This window comes from Cucurbita pepo, chromosome 6 (assembly GCF_057944985.1).
Source record: "Cucurbita pepo subsp. pepo isolate OVF chromosome 6, ASM5794498v1, whole genome shotgun sequence".
NCBI lineage: Eukaryota > Viridiplantae > Streptophyta > Magnoliopsida > Cucurbitales > Cucurbitaceae > Cucurbita > Cucurbita pepo.
The window spans coordinates 13,545,652-13,566,657 of NC_141803.1; the positions used below are offsets into that span (position 1 = coordinate 13,545,652).

Sequence of the window (21,006 nt, forward strand, 5' to 3'; positions counted from 1 at the left end):
TACTGGAGTTAAATGCAAGAACATACAATCATGAGTGAGAACTATCATAACAGTCTATATTTCTTAGGCAGCTATCCAAAGAGGGTTAATTTAATGTTTATTTGTTGTTCTACATACGGTGTACACGTACGAGTATGGACCCACCAGTCGGCTCGCACACCTCTTGGGCCCCTTTCTTGTCAGGCGAGCAATATCTGGGAGCTGTTGATGTTAGACACCCATTAGGAATAGCGACCTTCGTAGCATTATAACAAATATAATTATCATTTTCTTGCTTTGTAGTGTACACGTTCGTACCATTGTAAAAGATGAGAGGGTATTCCTTGATGCATGAACACACAATGATACATGCACTCCCAACATTTTTCCTTTCATTATATTGTATAACAACCCCTCTAGCATTTTAATTTATATTATATCATTCTATCATAACTTTTCATGTGTATATCGGGGTTGTGCATTATGAAAATTATCAAATTGCTTGTCAATCATATCATATCATATGTCTCATCATGTCAAACTTATGTCATATCATAAACTTACCATGTCTTCTTACGTATCATATAACATTTTATAGCATCATCACATCATTCATGGTACATCATCATACATTATAGTCACAACATCATAAATATAAAGAATAAATGCACGTGAAAGGGCCACTAGGCATATCTCGTCATACATTAAACAAGTTGTCCAACCTATCCGATAGTAAGACCACTTACTTGGTTGGCCTTAGCCGTCATTCTTCCTAAATTCGAGTATGTTTGTTTTTCATTCCTTGAAATTTCTCCTAGTATTATCGGTTGTCCTTTTTTATTAGAACGTTCATCTCGTTTCATTGGTAGCTACAATTTCTTAACTTGGTTTAACATAAATTGAGAAATTGAACCTTATGTTGACCTTAATATCCTTAAACAAGGTCCATTTCAACTTTAGGATAGTCGAAACGGCAAAAATTTGGCAAAATACACCATAGCGAGCCGAGGAGCTGGATTCTGAAATGTGAAGTCGTGCCTAGCCAATTGAGCCGCGTAAGCCGAAGAAGTTTCTGGTTGCAGGCGTGAAACGTGGTGTAGTGAGACGCGAACACGTATTTTTCGTCGATCGAGTTTTTTTTTTTTTTTTTTTTTTTTTTTGCCGTAACCGAGTTTGTTTGTGTTTCATTTTCAGAATGGTTTATTAATTTCAAATTTATTTCATTTTTGTGCTTGACATTTTTCTATAAAATCTAGATTTTGATATTGAGGTAGACGTGAATATTTTTTTCTTCAATAGCAACTTTAATATTTTATTCGTGTACTCATTTTTATATTAAATGTTTCCCTATATTTAAGAACTTAAATGATTAACAAACACTTTGTTAGGGTATGCTGAGGTGCTGTAGTAACCCCGCTGGTCTCTGGTCTCTGTCTGGTTACCTTGACTTGTTGGCAAACCAAGCATCTATTGACGAATTCCGCGATATCCTTCTTCATACCACACCATTAGAAGTGTGGTCTAATGTTTTGATACATTTTTGTACTGCCAGGGTGCATGACGAATGGGGAGTTATGCGCCTCCTTTAGTATTTCATTTCTCAATTCCTCTATTGCTGGTACACACAAACGACCTTGATACAACAACCCGCCATCAGATGACTTGGAGTACCTGTCAGCTAGTTCTGTCTCCATTTCATTAAGTACCCTTGCCAAACAAGAGTCTCTTACTTGTGTAGAAAATAAATTTGCTCTGATACCAATTTGTTGAAATTAAAAGCCGCTCTGATACCAAATGGTAGAAAATAGATGCTCGCTCTGAAACTAACTCATTTAGATAACTCTCACAAAACTTTGAAGAGGGTGCCCCGATAGTGGAGAGACAAGGAGAATAAGAAATTCTCAAAAGCCTTTTTCTATTGCTCTGTGCTCTCTTTGCTCTTTGCTCTGATATTACAACGAGAGGTAAAGCCTATTTATAAATTTTCATAAGCTAAAAATGACCATAACTATCCCACGTTTTCTTTTCACGATTTCTCACCCATAAACCCCTCCTCTCCTAAAATACAACACTTTTTTTTTTCTCCCTAGTTTAAGTTTATTTCCAACAAAACTCCCCCATAAACTTAAATGTTCCTACCATCTGTCATACCAATCATCTTCTTGTATTTGTCGAGAAGTACTTTCAGTAGTGGTTTTGTAAAGATGTCCGCAACTTGATCCTGACTTGCCACATGTAGCAATTCCACGTTTCCTTCATTCATGTTATCTCGGATAAAATGAAATCGAACGTAAATGTGTTTGCTTCTTTCATGGTTCACTGGGTTCTTGGCCAACTCAATTACTGATTTGTTGTCAACTTGTATTACGGTTGCACCTCGTTGCTTTAGCTCCATCTCACTCAAAAAATTTCTAAGTCATATTGCGTGGCACACACACCAAGATGCTGCTACATACTCAACTTCACACGTCGAGAGTGTCACGATCGGTTGATTTTTTGAAAGCCAAGTAAAAGTTGTGTTGCCCGTGAAGAATACATAGTCTGATGTACTTTTCCGATCGTCTATGTCTCCGCACCAATCACTGTCAGAGTAACCAACTAACTTGTAATCTTCTGTTCTTGAGTAGAATAACCAAGTGATAATGTTTCTTAGACGTATCGTAGGACTCGCTTCAACGCCTTCCAATGTGAATAAATTGGCTCCTCCATGAACCGACTTATTATGCCAACACTTAATAAAAGATTTGACATTGTGCATGTAAGATATCGAAGGCTTCCCACCATCCTTCAGTACCTATTTGCATTTACTTGTTCTCCTTCATCGTACTTTGAGAGCTTTGCACCTGGTTCCATTGGTGTTGATACCGGGTTGCAATTTTTCATCTTGTACTTCTTCTAAATTTCCTTTGCATATTTCTCCTGTGATATAAAAATACATGTTTCTCCTTGTTTAACCTCCAAACCGAGGAAAAATTTCAACAAGCCCAAGTCGTCATCTTAAATTCTCGCGTCATTGTGCTTTTGAATTCTTTTATCATTTCATCATTGTTGCCTGAGAAGATGATGTCATCGACATAAAGAGCGACAAGTATCACATTACCTCCACTCTTCTTTATATAAAGTGAATGTTCGTGGGGACATTGCTTGTACCCGTTCTCCTTGAAGTACGTGTTAATACGAGTATTCCATGCTCGTGGTGCTTGTTACTCGTAAAGCGTCTTCTTCAATTTAAGTACCTTCTTCTCTTCTCCAATTTTCACGTACCTGGGAGGTTGTTCAAGGTATACTTCTTCTTCAAGCACACCATTCAAGAATGCTGACTTGACATCTATTTGAAAGATCGGCCATTTGAATTGGGCTACTTGGGGAAATAATCAATCGGATTGTCTCCATTCTAGCGACGGGAACAAACACTTCATCATAGTCAATTCCCGCCTTTTGCTTCTATCCCTTCGCAACAAGTCGCACTTTGTACCGCTCAATCTCGCCTTGAGCATTCATCTTTTTCTTGAATACCCACTTCACACCTATGGGTTGACTTCCTTCCGGAAATTCTATCACTTCCCATGTGTTGTTGCGATGGATCACTTTAATCTTCTCATCCATGGAAGTTTGCCACTTCGTGTCTCGCACCGCCTCTTCAAAGCTGATATTTTCAGCATCTGCCAGAAGACATACAAGGTGTACCTCATCTGTTGAGTCGTACAAATCTCGCAAACTTCGCATTTTGGGTTGTCGTGGTTCATCTTCATCATCGGAAATTTCTGAGTCTGTTGGTGTAGCGACTGATGATTCTCCAACTTCGATATTGACTTCCGTCGAATTGTTCCAGTCTCATTCTCTTGCTCATTTACTCGCACATCGCGACTTACTATCACAATCTTGCTAATCAGATCAACTAGTTTGTATCCTTTTGTCTTCTCATCATATCCATCTGAAGTGCTTGATCGAGTGGTTCCTCCTTTTTCTTGCGTTGCTCGTGTGCCTCGAGAGAACTGGCAAGCTCATCGACTGTGAACTTCGTCAGGTCCTTTGACTCTTCTATGCCACATACGACATTCTCGAAGTTGTCTGTTAACGACCTCAAGATTTTCTCCACAACCCGCGCTCGAGTAACATTTCTCCATTTCGATTTAGCTAATTCGCCACGGTCTGTACACGTGTAATATAGTCATATACATTTTCTGACTCCTTCATCTTCATGCTCTCCAACTCGCCATGCAGAGTCTGGAGACGCACCTGCTTGACTCGGTCGGTTCCTTTGAACATCTTTTCTAGAGTGTCCCACTCTTCTTTTGAAGTAGTTGCCCTTGCAATCTTCTCAAAGCCCAACTCGTCAATAGCTCGGAACAGCATGTATAATGTTGCCTTATCCTTTGAACGTGCTTCCTTTAGCACCTTGTTTTGCGCCGCCGTATAACCCGTGGTATTAATCGGTTCTTCGAAACCTTCTTCGACCACCTCCCATGCGTCTTGCGAACCGAGAAGAGCTTTCATTTGGATGCTCCAGTTCTCGTAGTTTGTCTTCGTCAGTCGTGGTAGCGGCATTTGTCCCATCATGTTCGCCATCGACTATGTTACCAATTTGTAGAAAATAAATTTTCTCTGATACCAATTTGTTGAAATTAAAAGCCGCTCAGATACCAACTTGTAGAAAATAGACGCTCGCTTTGAAACTAACTCGTTTAGATAACTCTCATGAAACTTTGGAGGGGGTGTCGATAGGGGAGAGACAAGGAGACAAAGAAATTCTCAAAAGCCTTTTTCTATTGCTTTGTGCTCTTTGCTCTGTTTGCTCTCTACTCTTTGCTCCATGTGCTATGATATTACAGTGAGAGGTAAAGGCTATTTATAAGTTTTACTAACGCTAAACATTGCCATGAGATGTTTTCTTCCCAGTTTTCTCAACCATAAACCCCTCCTTTCCTGAAATATATATGGTTTTTTTTTTTTTACAGAATTTAAAAACAAAAAATAATAACGGCTTCTTTAGTTTTTTTTTTTTCTCTCTCATTTAAGTTTATTTCCAATAACTTGAGCCTCAACTATTCTCTTCCAAAGAGTGGGCTATACACTCAATCGAGCTAGTTGTGCCCTAATATCTTCCACTACTACTACTATCTCAGCTCACTCAAAGTCTGCCTGCACCCTGGGCTCCTTCGTGATTAATGCCGATGAATGAGCTGTCTCTGTGCTTAGAGCATCTGCAACCACGTTGGCCTTCGTGGGGTGGTACTGAATATCAATGTCATAATCTTTGACTAGTTCCAACCATTGTCGCTTGATGGTGTTACTATAACACATGTGGAAGCAATTTGGATCTTAGGCACTCTAAGTACATCAATGATAGTAAATTAGCTATTATGTTCAAAAGCATTAAAACTCAATGAGTTTAAATACTAAACTTTTGTAGTTCAAATTCTTTTTTCCTCACAAACCGGTTTCGAACCACCACTAGTGTCTTTAAATACTAAACTTTTGTAGTTCAAATTCTTTTTTCCTCACAAACCGGTTTCGAACCACCACTAGTGTCTTCCCTCCTATTCTCTGACCTTAGAACGAGATTGCAGAATCTGGTGAGTGACTAAACTTCATAGAAATTTAGTATATGTAAACAGAGAGTTTTGAGAGATTTTGTCAAAGTGTTTTTAAAGAGAATTTGAATGTACCTTGATCTCTCTATTTATAGATCACTCTACTTATAGAGTCATATTTGCATATTCATGCAAATTTGAGATTACCCAATTTTGACCCTCAAAATTCCACTCAAATTTGTGGGATTATGTGGCAAATATGAAGTTTGGTTAAACCATATATTGACACTCAACATTTTGACTTCCTCCATTTTAATTACAATTAATTTAAATAATTAATTTCAAATTAAAACAATATTAAAGGATAAATTAAACAATTTAATTAATATTTAACATTAAATCAAATGCAAATCGGAAGGCACATATTGATTATGAATCCCTATTCATAATTAAAATATTTAAATCTTATTTAAATATCTCCAATTCTCTCTTTTTGTTTAATTCATAATTAAAACAAAATGCGGTTAAATATATCGTATATATTTAGCGTATATTCTCTAATTTGAATTCGAACACTTCGAACTCACTCGTCACACTTTTCTAAGGTTTAGTCCGATATGAGCTAGCAGGGGGACCTAATGACCTATAGATTATGGGCTCCAACGATCCGAGATTAACTGGCTAAACTCATTAACCTTGTTAACCAAAAGTGGGTCGTATCCATAGTGTCCCCATAATAAGGTACTCAGTCTTATCCTTGTACTATAGATCATTTGACTATATACTCGAACTTGATCCACTCTTCTGTCTCTACATATAGTTCAAGTAATCATACTATAGCCAGAGTGTTCTTAGTTTATTAGATTTAGATTAATGATCGTAAAATTTACTTTATTCAATAACAATATTTACTTAATAAACATCAATAATAACTTTATTGAAAATAAAATATGTTTTTGTTTATAAACTATGTGTTTTAGGACAGAAAACCCAACATCGCTGTCTCATATTCAACTCCTTCTATGTGAAGAAATACTTCAGGCTGTTATGGTTAGTATAAATCTGAGTTCTCTCCCCATCAAGTTAGTGTCACCATATCTTTAACGCAAAAACTACCACTGCTAGTTCCAAGTCATGAGCGGTATAATTCTTTTCATAGTTATTCAATTTCCTGGATGCATAGGCAATAACTTTTCCGTGTTGCATCAACACACATCCCAGGCCATTCTTGGAAGAATCACTGAAAATGACGTAGTGCCCTATACAATGAGGCATTGTGAGCACGGGTGCAATCCCCAATCTCTCCTTCAAGTCACAGAAGCTTGCCTCACACTCCAAGGTCCATGTGAACGCCATAGCCTTTCGAGTCAATAGCTCGAGGGGTGTCGCTATCTTGGAAAAATCTTGTACAAAGCGTCGGTACTAGCCTGCCAGACCCAGAAAGTTTCGTACCTCGGTAACAGTAGTTGACTGAGCCTAGTTGGTGACTGCTTCTACTTTGGTGGGATCAACTGACACCCCTTCTGCATATATCTCATGCTCCAGGAAAGAGACTTCACATAACAAAACTCACACTTCGAGAACTTGGCATACAATTTATTTTCTCTCAGAATTGTCAAGGTTTTTCTCAGGCGCATTTAGTGTTCTTGATCCGTCCTTGAGTATACCAAGATATCGTCTATGAATATAATGACAAAGGTATCCAGATATTCCTTAAGCACCCGATTCATTAGCTCCATGAACATTGCAGGGGCATTGGTGAGTCCAAATGACATCACCACAAACTCATAATGGCCATACCTTGTTCTAAAAGTCGTTTTTTATACGTCCTCGTCTTTTATCTTGATCTGATGCTAACCTGATCGAAGATCAATCTTTGAAAACACTGTGGCCTCTTTGAGCTGGTCGAATAAGTCTTCAATGCGTTGGAGGGGATACCTATTCTTCACCGTTCTCGTATTTAGCTCCCTGTAATCAATGCATAGGCGCATTGAACCATCCTTTTTCTTAATGAATAACACCAGCGCACCCCAAGGTGACACGCTAGTTCTAATAAATCCTTTGTCCAGCAGCTCTTGTAGTTTCGTCTTGAGTTCTTTTAGCTCGGTTGGAGCCATGCGGTACGGGGCGTTGGATATAAGACCGGTACTTAGTTCCAGCTCTATTGCAAAATCGACATCTTGGAATGGAGGGATTCCTGACAAGTTCTCTGGGAACACGTCTGTGAATTCATTCACTACAGGGAGCGTGGTTAGTCTCAATAGTAAACGACATTATAAAGTGAAACTGGTTTTCTTCATGGTCCAATCTTATGCAATACTCATTGCATAGGACGCCCCCACTCACATGTCTCCACATGTACAATTTAGTGATCACATGGTTTATATCATATACAAAAATGGGCCGCATCCATAGTGTCCCTAAAATAAGGTACTCAACCTTATCCCTCTACAATAGATCATTTTGACAAAATACTTGAACTTGATCAACTCTTACGTCTCTACATATAGTTAATGTAATCATACTATAGCTAGAGTGTTCTTAGTCTATTGGATTTAGATTAATGATCGTAACATTCACTTTATTCAATAACAATCTTCACTGAATAAACATCAATAATAACTTTATTGAAAATAGAATATGTTTTTGTTTACAAACTATGAGTTTTAGGACATAAAACCCAACATGTAAAAGATGAAAGGGTATTCTTTGATGCATGAACACACAATGATACATGTGATCCCAACATTTTTCGTTTCATTATATTGTATAACAACCCTCTAACATTTTAATTTATATTATATCATTCTATCGTAACTTTTCATGTGTATATTGGGGTTGTGCATTGTGCAAATTCATCACATTGCTTGTCAATCATATCATATCATATGTCTCATCATGTCAAACATATGTCATATCATAAACTTACCATGTCTTCTTACGTATCATATATCATTTTATAACATCATCATATCATTCATTGTACATCATCATACATCGTACATCATCATCATACATTATAGTCACAACATCATAAATATAAAGAATAAATGACACGTGAAAGGGCCACTAGCCGTATCTCGTCATAAATTAAACAAGTCGTCCAACCTATTCGATAGTAAGACCACTCACTTGGTTGGCCTTAGCCGGAATTCTCCCTAAATTCGAGTACGTTTGTTTTTCGTCCCTTGAAATTTCTCCTAGTATTATCGGTTGTCCTTTTTTATTAGAACGTCCATCTCGTTTCGTTGGTAGCTATAATTTCTTAACTCGGAATAACAAAAGTCGAGAAATTTAACCTTATGCTGACCTTAGTATCCTTAAACAAGGTCCATTTCAGCTTTAGGATAGTCGAGACGACAAAAATTGGGCAAAATACACCATAGGGAGCCGAGGAGCTGGATTCTGAGTTGCGAAGCCATGCCTAGCCAACTGAGCCGGGTAAGCCAAAGAAGTTTCTGGCTGTAGGCGTGACACGTGGTGCAGTGAGACGCAAACGCGTATTTTTCGTCGATCGAGTTTTGTTTTTTTTTTCGCCATTACAGAGTTTGTTTGTGTTTCATTTTCCGAATGGTGTATAAATTTCAAATTTATTTTATTTTTGTGCTTGAAATTTTTCTATAAAATGTAGACTTTGACAATGAGGCTGAGGTCAATATTTTTTTCTTCCATAGCAACTTTAGTATTTTCTTCCTGTACTCATTTTTATATTAAATGTTTCCCTATATTTAAGAACTTAAATGATTAACAAACACTTTGTTAGAGTAGTACTACACCAAGCACAACACACTAGTTGTGTAGAAAAGAAAAGATTTGATGTGCAGTAAGACGACGATGATAGATTTATCTAAGAACTCCATGGATGAATGAGCTCGAATACCTTTGTTCGACTATTATATAAAGAAAAACCCTTCTCATCAGCCCCCCAAATGCAATGCGAATAGTTGCATCGGTCTTGAAGCCAAATTTCATTCTCTAGCCATAAAACCTCGAACGAAAGCTTCCCATAATTGCTGCTAAAGTTACACCAGAACAATGTTGTCTGCCACAAATTCTCTTTGAATTCCCAGCTGTATTCTTGTTTGGACCGAAGAATATGCTCCCCTAAATCATAAAGTTATGTCAGGGCACAAATTCAAATGAAAAGAATAGAAAATAAACATGTTTCTAAATTTTTTTTGACATATTTTATGTTATGGTTTGGACCGAACTTGTAATTAACCCTTCAAGATAAAAAATAAGAAAAAATTGTGACTATAATTTTTCAGTAATCAAATTCATATTTTTTACTTGATCTAGAGTTTTTTTTATGCTCGATATTATATTTTTCAGATTTGTGGAATTTTGAAATTCCACCCCAATCCTTAAATAAAAATAAAAATAAAAAACTATCAAATCCATAAATTTAGATATACAAAAAATAATATGGTCTAGTTGAATAATTTTTCATAGTGCAACACCCTTATTTACCTAAATCATCGTTTTTCGATTTGCAATGGGCCATTAAAGGTACGTCTTGATAATTAAGAATCGTCAATTTCCAACGAGAATGTGGATATTGGGTTGCAAAACAAGTGAAAACGTTAGTAATTGATGCAAAAGTAAACAACAAAATCATAAAGAGATTATTCATAGCCTTCATTTTTTATTACTTAGAACTTATTTGTGTTTCATTTGGATCCTTTTGAACTATATATACATATACATATGATCATTGCACTAAAACAAAGATACTTTTTAACGACTTTTAAAGATAGATTTTTATGTAAAATGCTATTAAAAGAAAACGAAAAAAATTGAAACGATATTCAGCGTGCTGGTTTGTTAGGTTATGCTTTATTTAGCCAAGAATCACACACATCCCCAAACTTAGGTTACCCTTTTTTCTCTCCCAACGCCAATCACATACTTTTCCTAACTCCATTGGGATGTCTTTTCTCAAGTTTTTTTCTATTTTAGTGCACCAAGTTTTTGAATAAAATCAGACGTGTACATTCATTTTGAAGTTAGTATTTTATTTTTAGATATCAACTTGTATAATTTATTGCCATAACTGCTCAATTTTGTTAAGAGTCTCTTTATAATTGAGATGTGACTTGCTTTTATTAGATAAGTATTGTAGTAAGCACCTAACTTCTAAAGAAAGGAAACGATTTCATGTGAAGTGGAGAAAAGGTTATGGTTTATTCTAAGAACTCCCTAGGTGAATGAGATAACTTTGTTTAATATTAAAAGAGAAAAACTGTAAAGTCCCTAATTTTCTTTAACCTAATCAGCGACGTTACGTTGCATTCATAAGACGAAAAGCGGAAGCTCATATAAAACAACCTTAATAACAATGACATGGCTTTTATAAGCAGGTTCATAACACCAAGGATCAGCCTAACTCGGGAATCTACCAACAACTAACTAGGGAAAACAAATGCAATTATTTATTACTCAAAGTAAATCTCGAACAGAGCACCTACTGTCCTACAAGCCCTCCATTTAACTTCGATGGCCTTCGCAGGGTTCACCGTCAACCATACAGGGGAGCCTCGCCTTTACCTGAAAATGTAGGTAGCACCTAGCTTCCCTGGTTGAGGCTGCGTCATTAGCTTGTTGATTACCGGATAGGTTTCGTATGACGATTTGTAATGCGTCCACCAAGCGTTGTCGAGTCTTGTGAGGGCTGAGGCGTCGCTGGTGGCGGGAACAGCATGGCTATATCAGGTTCTTCCCCGGAGTCCTCGCTGTCTAGACCTCATCCTCTTCCACCTATCCCTCTGCCCCTAACTGTTGGTCGTCCCCTAATACCCCCTCCTCGTGTTCTAGGTGGCATCTCTAAACATAGCAGTAGCTACTGAGTCACATACTAATCTAGCAGATTCTTCGATACAATCACGCAGGCCGCACATGCATACAAACATACGTTAATCGTAGCCACAGATATATCATATTACAACCAATGTTGTCACATCATGGAACATACTAACATTTAAAACATGATAACTTGCACATCATATCATATCATTCATTAAAAAATACACATTCCCTATTGTATGCTTCATCTAATTAAAAATTTCTAATTCAAAAAAAAAAAAAAAAAAAAAGAGGAACATATACCTAACGATGACGATGCATTTGCTGGAGAACTGTGGACGTATCTTAGACCTACATCGTAGGCTAGTGTACAAGATCTATGACCTAACGCTTTGATACCAACTGTAACTTCTCTAATTTTCTTTAACCTAATTAGCAAAGTTACCTTGCATTCATAAGGCAAAAATGCGAAAACTCATATAAAACAACCTTAATAACAACGACATGGCTTTTATAATCAGGTTCATAACACGAAGGATCAACCGAACTCGGGAATCAACCAACTACTAACTAGGAAAAATAAATGAAATTATTTATTATTCAAAGAAAATCTCGAACATAACATCTACTGTCCTACAAGCCCTCCCTTTAACTTCCATGGCCTTCGCAATGTTCACCGTCAACCGTACAAGGGAGCCTTACCTTTACCTGAAAATGTAGGTAGCACGTGGCTTAAGTATTTTGTAAATTAACCAGTAAGTTGCCCCACTGTTGGGGTTAGGCATACAATACACATTTAGAACACATGCAAATCACGTGCAACACACATGCACAAATACAAGCATAAAAACTTGAGGGGGACTTGTCTTCCATTCCCTTTACATGGCCTTTAGGCCGTTACTTTATCTGGGCAGGGTGGATGTGTTGTACTTCTCCACACACGGTCAGCATATGTAAATATGGGCCCACCAGGGCCTGGCTTGGTCGGGTACACGTGATACACGTTACCGGACGCCACAGAACAGGAAAGAGCTGCATGATATCATAGCGAGCATAATATGGAATGTATACGTCCGTACCATCATAACATAACAGGGAAGTAAGTCTATGCACGTGACAACAACATGTGTGAGGTTCCTAAAGCTTACCTCCATGGAATTATGCATACAACATTCCATTCCCTTGTCATGTTTACATAGCATGGCTTGGTTAAGCATTATGTAAGCGTATCATAGTTTCCCAGTCACCACATCCATGACATGCAAAGCTCTCAACACATTCATGGCATGTCAACTAACATCAACAGTAAGGTTACTTACATCTCTGACCTTGGTCGAAGTCACTCGCGATAGGTTAACTCTGACGCCTAACTACTCCCTATAAAACAATATTATGCACTTAGAGTCTTTTCATAATGAAACCTAACTAAACCTTATGTCTAACTATCAAGGTACGTTCCTATCATAACTTGTTTTAGCAAAATGGAGTTAAATTGACCTTATATGGTTGAAACAAGGGCTGAAACTACTACAGAAGGATCAAAAACCTAGGATTCGGTATATTATTTGTATACGAAGCTGCTAAGCGGAGTCGCTGAGCCACCAAGCCACACTGTCGAGCCGAGCTGTAGAATACAACGAAGTTGCCGACGAAGCCGAAGTACAGAGCCAACAAGTCGAGAGGTTACTTACGGCGCACGACTTCTTGACACTAGGTACGCAACCCAGAGTCAGTGTCCAAACGCAAGTTGCAAGGCACGGGCCGTACGTTGGTTGAAGCGAGCTCACTGGTACCCGAAGAACCTGACCCGCGATCCGCTGCCCTGTCTTCCTCACCCGAGAGTCCAAACGAAGTCTAATCGTGGAACCGGACTACAGTTGCCGATGGCGCTGTCGTCGTATGTTTGTCCTTGATGAGTCGTCTGTCCCTCTCGTTATGAAGTACCCCGACACTGGTTCGCTCCTACCTAAGAAGTCACAAAGGTCTGAAGCCTTGGGACGTTATCTATTCCTCACCTCAATCTTTCTGCTTCTCTCTCACAAGTAAAAAATGACTCAAAGGAAAAGACAGCTACTTAGATACCTCAGGGTTTAATGTGGGAACTCAGAAAAATAGTACGTTCTATTAGTAACCTTCGCCGTAAATCGCGAGATTTTCGGCATTTTCTTTATTTTTTTCTTCGAAACTCGTATTGTTTCAAAAACCCTTCTCATCAACAACTGAAATGTAGTGCCAATAGTCACATCGTTCTTGAAGCCAAACATGATTATCCGGCCAAAACACCTCACACGAAGCATGTCCAAGATTTTTACTAAAGTTGCACCAAAACATTGTTGTCTAGAAAAAAAAATCAACTTGAATTTTAAACTGTATTCGTAATGGTTATAAAAATAAAAATAAATAAATAAATAAATAAATAAATAAAAGAGAGAATAATCCAGTCGTTGGAAAAGGCCCAATAATTTCGGTGCAGTGCCAGAATCCTCCCGCCTTCTACCCACGTGCCCTCCCCAACGCGAAGTATACACAAAATGAAGCTATGCCCCAGTCTTTCCTCACAACACATCCCTACAATAAAGGAAATGCGAGTAGTAGAGAAGATGAACGACCATTATGGTTTTTCGATCAACGCAAATCGGTGATTTCAATCGCTGAGTCCTATGGTTTCTAAGTAATCCAGTAGTTACTAATGAAAATAGTACGTCCTATTAGTAACCCACTATTAGTAACCTAAGGTTTAATGTGGGGACTCAGGCAAACCGAACCGCAACCTCTTTTTTAAAATCGCCCTCAATCTCCCCTTGATATATAGATGATATTTCCATCCGTTGGAGAAGGAAGCATAGAGAAAAAGATCGACATAAAGAGATCGTATTCATGGTGGGGAGGGGAAATTGCAGACGAGCGTCGGATGTTTCAGAAATCTAAAACGAAGCATTGGTCTGCAACGGTAGTCACATCCATGGCTTTGTGAATTCGTGGGGGAGGGAGGAAAGATAGGAAAAAGGAAAAAGGGATCAAAAGTCGACGGTGAGGAGCTCTTGAGAAGAGAGAAAAAAGTTTCGAAAAATTCACATACAGTCGTGTGGAGAAGAATTTAAATCGGGTCGGGTCAGATTCTTGTAAACCATGATTACAACCCCTAACTCAAATTAAGACAAACCCAAGGCTCGACCTAGGACTAGTGCGAAGCCCAGTAGTTACAAACAAGGCCCTTACGCCCATTTGTAATGATCGGCCCACCTGCAGCATCGATTGCTGGACCCACTGCAACTATTTGGCCCAATAGAGTCTAGTACCATCGGACGCAACCTGCGCACCGCAGGAACAACCCAAGAGAACGACACAAACTCTGTGCCTTGACCCGATTCACGACCCACACACGCATCTTCTCCATCAAGTGATACTTGTTGCGCATGCCGACGTTGAATCCTTTAGCTCAGTCGGCTCAACGCAACTCGACTCGACTCGGTGTAGCTTATTGACTCAAAACTCTGTCATTCGGCTCGGTATAGACATTTTGATACTTATTTCTACATGTTTTACCCTCCCAGAAATAAATTTGACCTTAATTAAGGAAATTAAGATCAGTATAACATCTTATTTCAAAGTTCATGTTTATTTAGGGTAGAAATGTGAGTTATTAATGAAAATGAGTCTAACATTCGAATAGAAAGAAACTTCGATGATACTTGGAGCAACGTCGGGAAACAGAATCCAATTGTACTCGAGTATAAGGAGAAGGCTTGCTAAGGAAAACCAAGTAACTAACCTTACTATCGTTTCGGTTAAAAGTTGATGTTTGTATGATGACACGTGTAACGACTCAAAATTTTCTACTTAATTTAAGGTCGCTACTGTATACATATAAACATTGAATGCGGAAATACTTCATTTAAATCCCATAAAATGTAACCTTTATCTTAAAACACAGTCATGGACTTACGTGTTTCGAAAACATCTTTAAAACAACACAACAAAAGGCTAAATGAAATAAATAAACGTTTAAATTAAAAACATCCTATTCTAGTCCAAGTCTAGGAAAATAAATATCACTACCCCATGCATGTGCTATACTATGGTCTCGAGTTGCGATGCCGTCGTTAGCCGTACAGGAATGCCTTAACCTAAAATCCATTTTCCTACGGTACTGTCCTAACGGGTAATTTGGATGTGTACTATATATTCTACACACAGCCCATATGTGCGAGTATGGACTCACCAGTCAGTTCGCACACTGCTGGGCCACCTTTCTTGTCAGGCGAGCATACTCTGGGAGCTTCTTAGGCCAAACATCCGTTAGAACTAGTAACCGTCACGACAGCAGGATTCGAACCTCCAAATAGCGGGACCAAAACCCGTTGCCTTACCACTTGGCCACGCCCCATTTATATTCACCACTAATAAACACTAATATTCGTAGTGGTTGGTCGTCAATTCCAGTACAAAGATTTATAGAAATAATTATATTGTTGCTCGGATTTTGATACGTTTATAGATCCAATTAAACTGAATTTATTGATCATTACATATAATTCCATTAAGATAAGGTATGAAAGTAGAATTTCTTCTATTCTCTTTTTATTTGAGAATTGAAGAATTTTTGATTGGCTGAGTTGAAATCAAAGAAAGGTTTTTTGACCTACTTTATGTTATTAATTTTTCCCCTATCCCTTATATCATAGCAATAATACGGGATTAATAACTCAATCAAATCAAAAGAAATACAATTATCTTCAAGAACAAGGAAAAAAAAAATTGTTATGCTTAATATCTTAAGTTTCATCGGTATCTGTCTTAATTCTTTCCTTTATTCAAGTAGTTTTTTCGTCGCCAAATTGCCTGAGGCCTACGCTTTTTTTAATCCAATAGTAGATATTATGTCAGTAATACCCCTATTCTTTTTTCTATTAGCTTTTGTTTGGCAAGCTCCCGTAAGCTTTCGATAAGATTTTTAATACTGTCCGAGACAAATTCATGATTTACTAGAAAAAAAAATTCTAGCTTAACCATAATGATCGTACCCCTACCTGACCGTCGCAGCGTTATGATAAACATAATGATCGTATTCCTGCTCGGTCAGCACAACATTATGATAACCATAATAATCGTATTCCTGTCTCGTAACGTACGAGTCGGTACTATCGTGAAAGGTAAGGGGTATCCCCCAATGCATGAGCACACCATAATGCATGAAGTCCCAACATTTTTCATTTTTACTATGATTTAATACAACCCCGCTAGCGTTCCATACATCTCATATCAGTTTTTATATAACTTATCTTTCATGCATACGCTGCAGTTGTATTTCATGCTAGTTCGTCGTTTTGCATGTCAATCATATCATATCATTCAAATTACATAAGTGTATCATATCATAACATTTCATGCTTCCAGACATAATCATTTTCATCATATATATATCATCTCATAACATATCGCATCACAATATGTCATATCATAAACATGTCAATTTATCACATATCTCGTACCATAACATATTTCATATATATCACCTGTTGGAAAAAGTGATAGTGAAAGAGATAGAAATAGATAAAATAGATGAAAGCTGCAGTGCTTTATTATTGTCTACTGACTCGATGCTTAGAGGGTTACACAATTCCAGTATTTATAGCTTATACACTGGACAAGAAATAGTAAATCATGGAAATCGAGATAAATTCAAATCTACTAACAATTTTCTAAAATCTCCTAAAATCTTGGTAGTTTGAATATTTGAATCATATCTCAACTACTTTCAATCATATCTTCATTTTGAATACTTTGAATCATATCTCAACACTCCCCTTGATTCAAAGTTGCAGATGTCAATAACAGAGCTTTCCTTTTGATAAAGCCTTCGTAAGTATGTCTGCTTTAACCCGTACAATGTCTGTCTCAGCTTGTATACCTTTGTTTCTTTGTCTTCCTTTATGAATCCATCTGGCGGTGTTACATAAACCTCTTCTTGTAAATCTCCATCAAACTGATAAACAGGCCACCGCAATGGGCTACATGTCCCATGTAAATCTCTATAGAACTTTTCGTTTGGTAGGTCAAACATATCCCATGTTCCATCTTCCTTAACGGACTGCATCTCTACTGCCATGGCTTTCTTCCCGTCTTCTTTCAGTTGCTTCTTCATAATTCATAGGGTCTGAGACAGTAAGAGCAAATTGACATGATGCATATATGCCAGTTAAAGATTTATACTTCCTTGGAGGTGTCTCATCTGAAAGTTCTTCAAGAGAAGAATTGCTATTCAGTGATGCTGAAGATGATGAATTTGACACACTTTGTGTTGTAGTGGATGCACTAGGAGATGCACTGTAATTGACTCTTGTCTATTCATTTGGGGAAACTTCAACTGTAATCTCTTACTGCTCCTGTTCTTTACTCCAATCCCAACTCACGTTTTCATTAAATATTACATCCCTTCTAACTAAAATCTTTTCACTAACGGGGTTGTATAGTTTATATGCATTTGATTGAGTACAATAGCCAATGAAAATGCATTTTTAAGATTTTTCATCAAGCTTTTGACGAATTTGAGGATGTTTCAAAGCATAAGCAACACGACCAAAGATTTGTAAATGACTTACAGATGGTTTCCTTCCATGCCATGCTTCATAAGGAGTTCGATTCATAACAGCCTTTGTTGGTGAGAGGTTTAATAGATAAACAGATGTGGCTACGGCTTCTGCCCAAAATTGGTTTGGAAGTCTCCTTGCTTGTAACATACTTCTTGCCATCTCCACAATAGTTCGATTTTTTCGTTCAGCGATTCCATTTTGTTCTGGAGTGTTGGGAGTTGTTAATTTCTTTTGGATGCCCTCTTCTTCACAAAATAGATTGAACTCTTTAGATATGAACTCGCCACCTCTATCTGTGCGAAGAACTTTAATGTGACAGCCACTTTGGTTCTCTACCATAGCTTTAAAAATCTAGAACTTCTGAAAAATTTCTGACTTATGTTGTAGGAAGTAAACCCAGCTCATGCGACTATAGTCATCAATAAATAGTAAAAAGTATACACTCCCACCTAAGGACTTCGTTTGCATTGGCCCACATAAATCAGCATGAATTAGTTTTAGATAATGTGGAGCTCTTTTAGCTTTTCCAACAGGAATGGACTTCCTAGTCTCCTTGCAATGCATCCTTCACATAAATTAGTTGAGTCAATTCTTGGTAATCCAAAAACCATACCTTTATCCCTGAGTATTTTCAGGCCGTTCATATGAAGATGTCCATATCTGAGATGCCATAATGTTGAGTCATCTTTCATGCTAGCAGTAAGAGCAAAATCCTCCATGTTAGAAACATCAAGTGGAAACATCTTATTTGAAGTCATGACAATTTGAATTTTATGGCCTGATTTCTTATTTGTAATAACACATGTGTTGTCATCAAATAGAACTGAATGTCGTCTGGTCATCAATTGTCCAACACTCAATAAATTGTACCCTAAATCAGGTACAAATTGAACATTATCTAATTGTTTTGTCTTACCATGACTGGTTTCGACTTTCACGGTACCTTTTCCTTCAACTTGCATCTCTTTTGTATTTCCAAGTTGCACCTTAATCTTTTGCGTCTCATCAAGCTCTTTGAATAAGGATTTGGTGCCTATCATATGGTTCGAGCATCCACTATCAACAAACCGTAAGTCACCTTTTTTCGGATTAGTATCCATGCACGCCACAAACAGCATTTCTTCTTCTTCTTCATTCTCTGCTGCAAAATTTATTAGTTGATTTTTATACCAACAATCAGATTTTGTGTGCCCATACCTTCTGCAATGGTAACATTGTATGACATTCCATTGTTCATTGAATTTTTTCTGTCCATCACTTCTCCATCTACCTCTGTTATCACGACCAGCATGGAAGCTGCGAAATCCTCCTCTTCCACGACTTCTACCTCTATCTGCTAAATGAATATTTTCTCTTTCGTTGTTTTCGTTGTTGGTTGTCTCCTTCACTTGTAGTGCCTTTTCTTCGTTCCTTTCTGATGACCTATTGATTCTTGCCTCATGAGCCTGAAGCGAGCCAATCAGTTCATCAACGGAGAGTATGGATAGATCCTTAGCTTCTTCTATGGCAGCCACCACATGGTCAAACTTTGGAGTCAAGCTTCTCAATACCTTTGCAACAATTGTATTGTCTGAAATTTTCTCTCCATAGGTACGCATTTGACTGACTATTGCTATTGATCTTGACAAAAAATCAGCAATTGATTCGCCATTCGTCATGAGTAGAGTTTCAAAATCACGTCTTAGAGATTGCAATTTCACTGTCATGACCTTTGAATCTCCTAGAAACTCCTTCTGTAGAATTGACTATGCCTGCTTTGATGTGGTTGCTGCTGCAATTCGTGAAAAGATAGTCTCATGAACTGCTTGCTGAATAGTGAATAGAGCCTTGACATCATTCTTCTTTGTTTCTCTTAGTCTCTCATTTTCTTCTATTGTGGGTTCTAATAGATCAACAAACCCGTGCTCCACCAAGTCCCATAGCTCCTGCGATCTGAGCAAATTCTTCATCTTAATGCTCCACCACTCATATTTCTCACCATTAAAGAATGGTAACAACGGTGTAGAGGAAGAAAAACGAGCCATTGCCATTTTTTGTTTTGTGAAAGAAAATAATCACTCACCCTCGTGTTGAACGAACTTGGCTCTGATACCAAAATTGTTGGAAAAAGGGATAGTGAAAGAGATAGGAATAGATAAAATAGATAACATAACATAACATATTATAACATAACATAAACCTAATATAAGCATGTCGATTAACACATATTAGTATATATGAGACATGCAGAACCATAAGCACGTGTCAACATCAAATATAACCATGCCGATAGTACGACCACTTACCTAGTTAGCTTAAGCTGTTGTCACAAATATATCCTTAATGAAAGTTCGATTCTGTCCTTTGAAATCCAAGTCAACCTATGTGAGACCATGCATTAGTTTCAAGTTTGAACTCTATAAAATTATCTCTAGTTTACATTGGTCAATTTTTAAAAGTCTTAAAATGTTATATATCTATAATTATATTTTTTTTGGTTACTGTGGTTTAAAAAAAGTATGATAGAGTTATTTCAAGTTATTTTGTGCTTTCTTGCTCTCTGTATCTACTTTTCTCTCTATATTTAGTTTATGTTTTTTAATGCGTGAACCTCCTTCTTTTTTTGATCTGTATTTACTCTGCTGCCATTTAATTTTGTTCTCATGTATTCCAAATTTCTAGTGGATCCATGTTTCCAAATCTAAACCATTGTAATAATTTAATGAAGACCTAACTATAATCGACTGTGATTTCAAAAAAAAAAAAAAAAGATAAAAGAAAATGAAGATTTAATGTATACCTTGTTGATAAGATCTATCTTCACCTAAATATTTGTTGAATCTCAATTGGGTAAAGGTTATTCTCATTTTTTTTCTCAAGTAAATCTGACCATCATTGTTTTTCTGTTTCTTTTTGCAGTAACCGTGACTTTCTGGTGTAAGGACCTATTGAGGAGAGATAATTGTGGGAAGAGATTTTCTGTTTCTTTTTTGAGTAACTGTGACTTTGTGGCGTCAGGATGTGTTGAGGAGAAATAATTGTGGGAAGGAAAGCTATGATAAAAATGATATGATATGAAGAAAAATTGGAATAGGTTGTCTTACATGATAATGAAAAAA

At 37.4% G+C, this 21,006-nt stretch overlaps 1 protein-coding gene across 1 annotated transcript; it reads right to left on the reverse strand.

Annotated features, from left to right (window-relative positions):
- Window positions 1–3,877: 3,877 nt before the first annotated feature.
- Window positions 3,878–4,548, reverse strand: LOC147792346 (uncharacterized). The gene is made up of 2 exons (XM_087124455.1): window positions 4,197–4,548; window positions 3,878–4,131 (listed from the first exon to the last, which is right to left on the reverse strand). The coding sequence occupies exons 1-2, from the start codon at window positions 4,546–4,548 to the stop codon at window positions 3,878–3,880; spliced, it is 606 nt and encodes a 201-aa protein (XP_086980581.1).
- Between the last annotated feature and the right edge of the window lie 16,458 nt (window positions 4,549–21,006).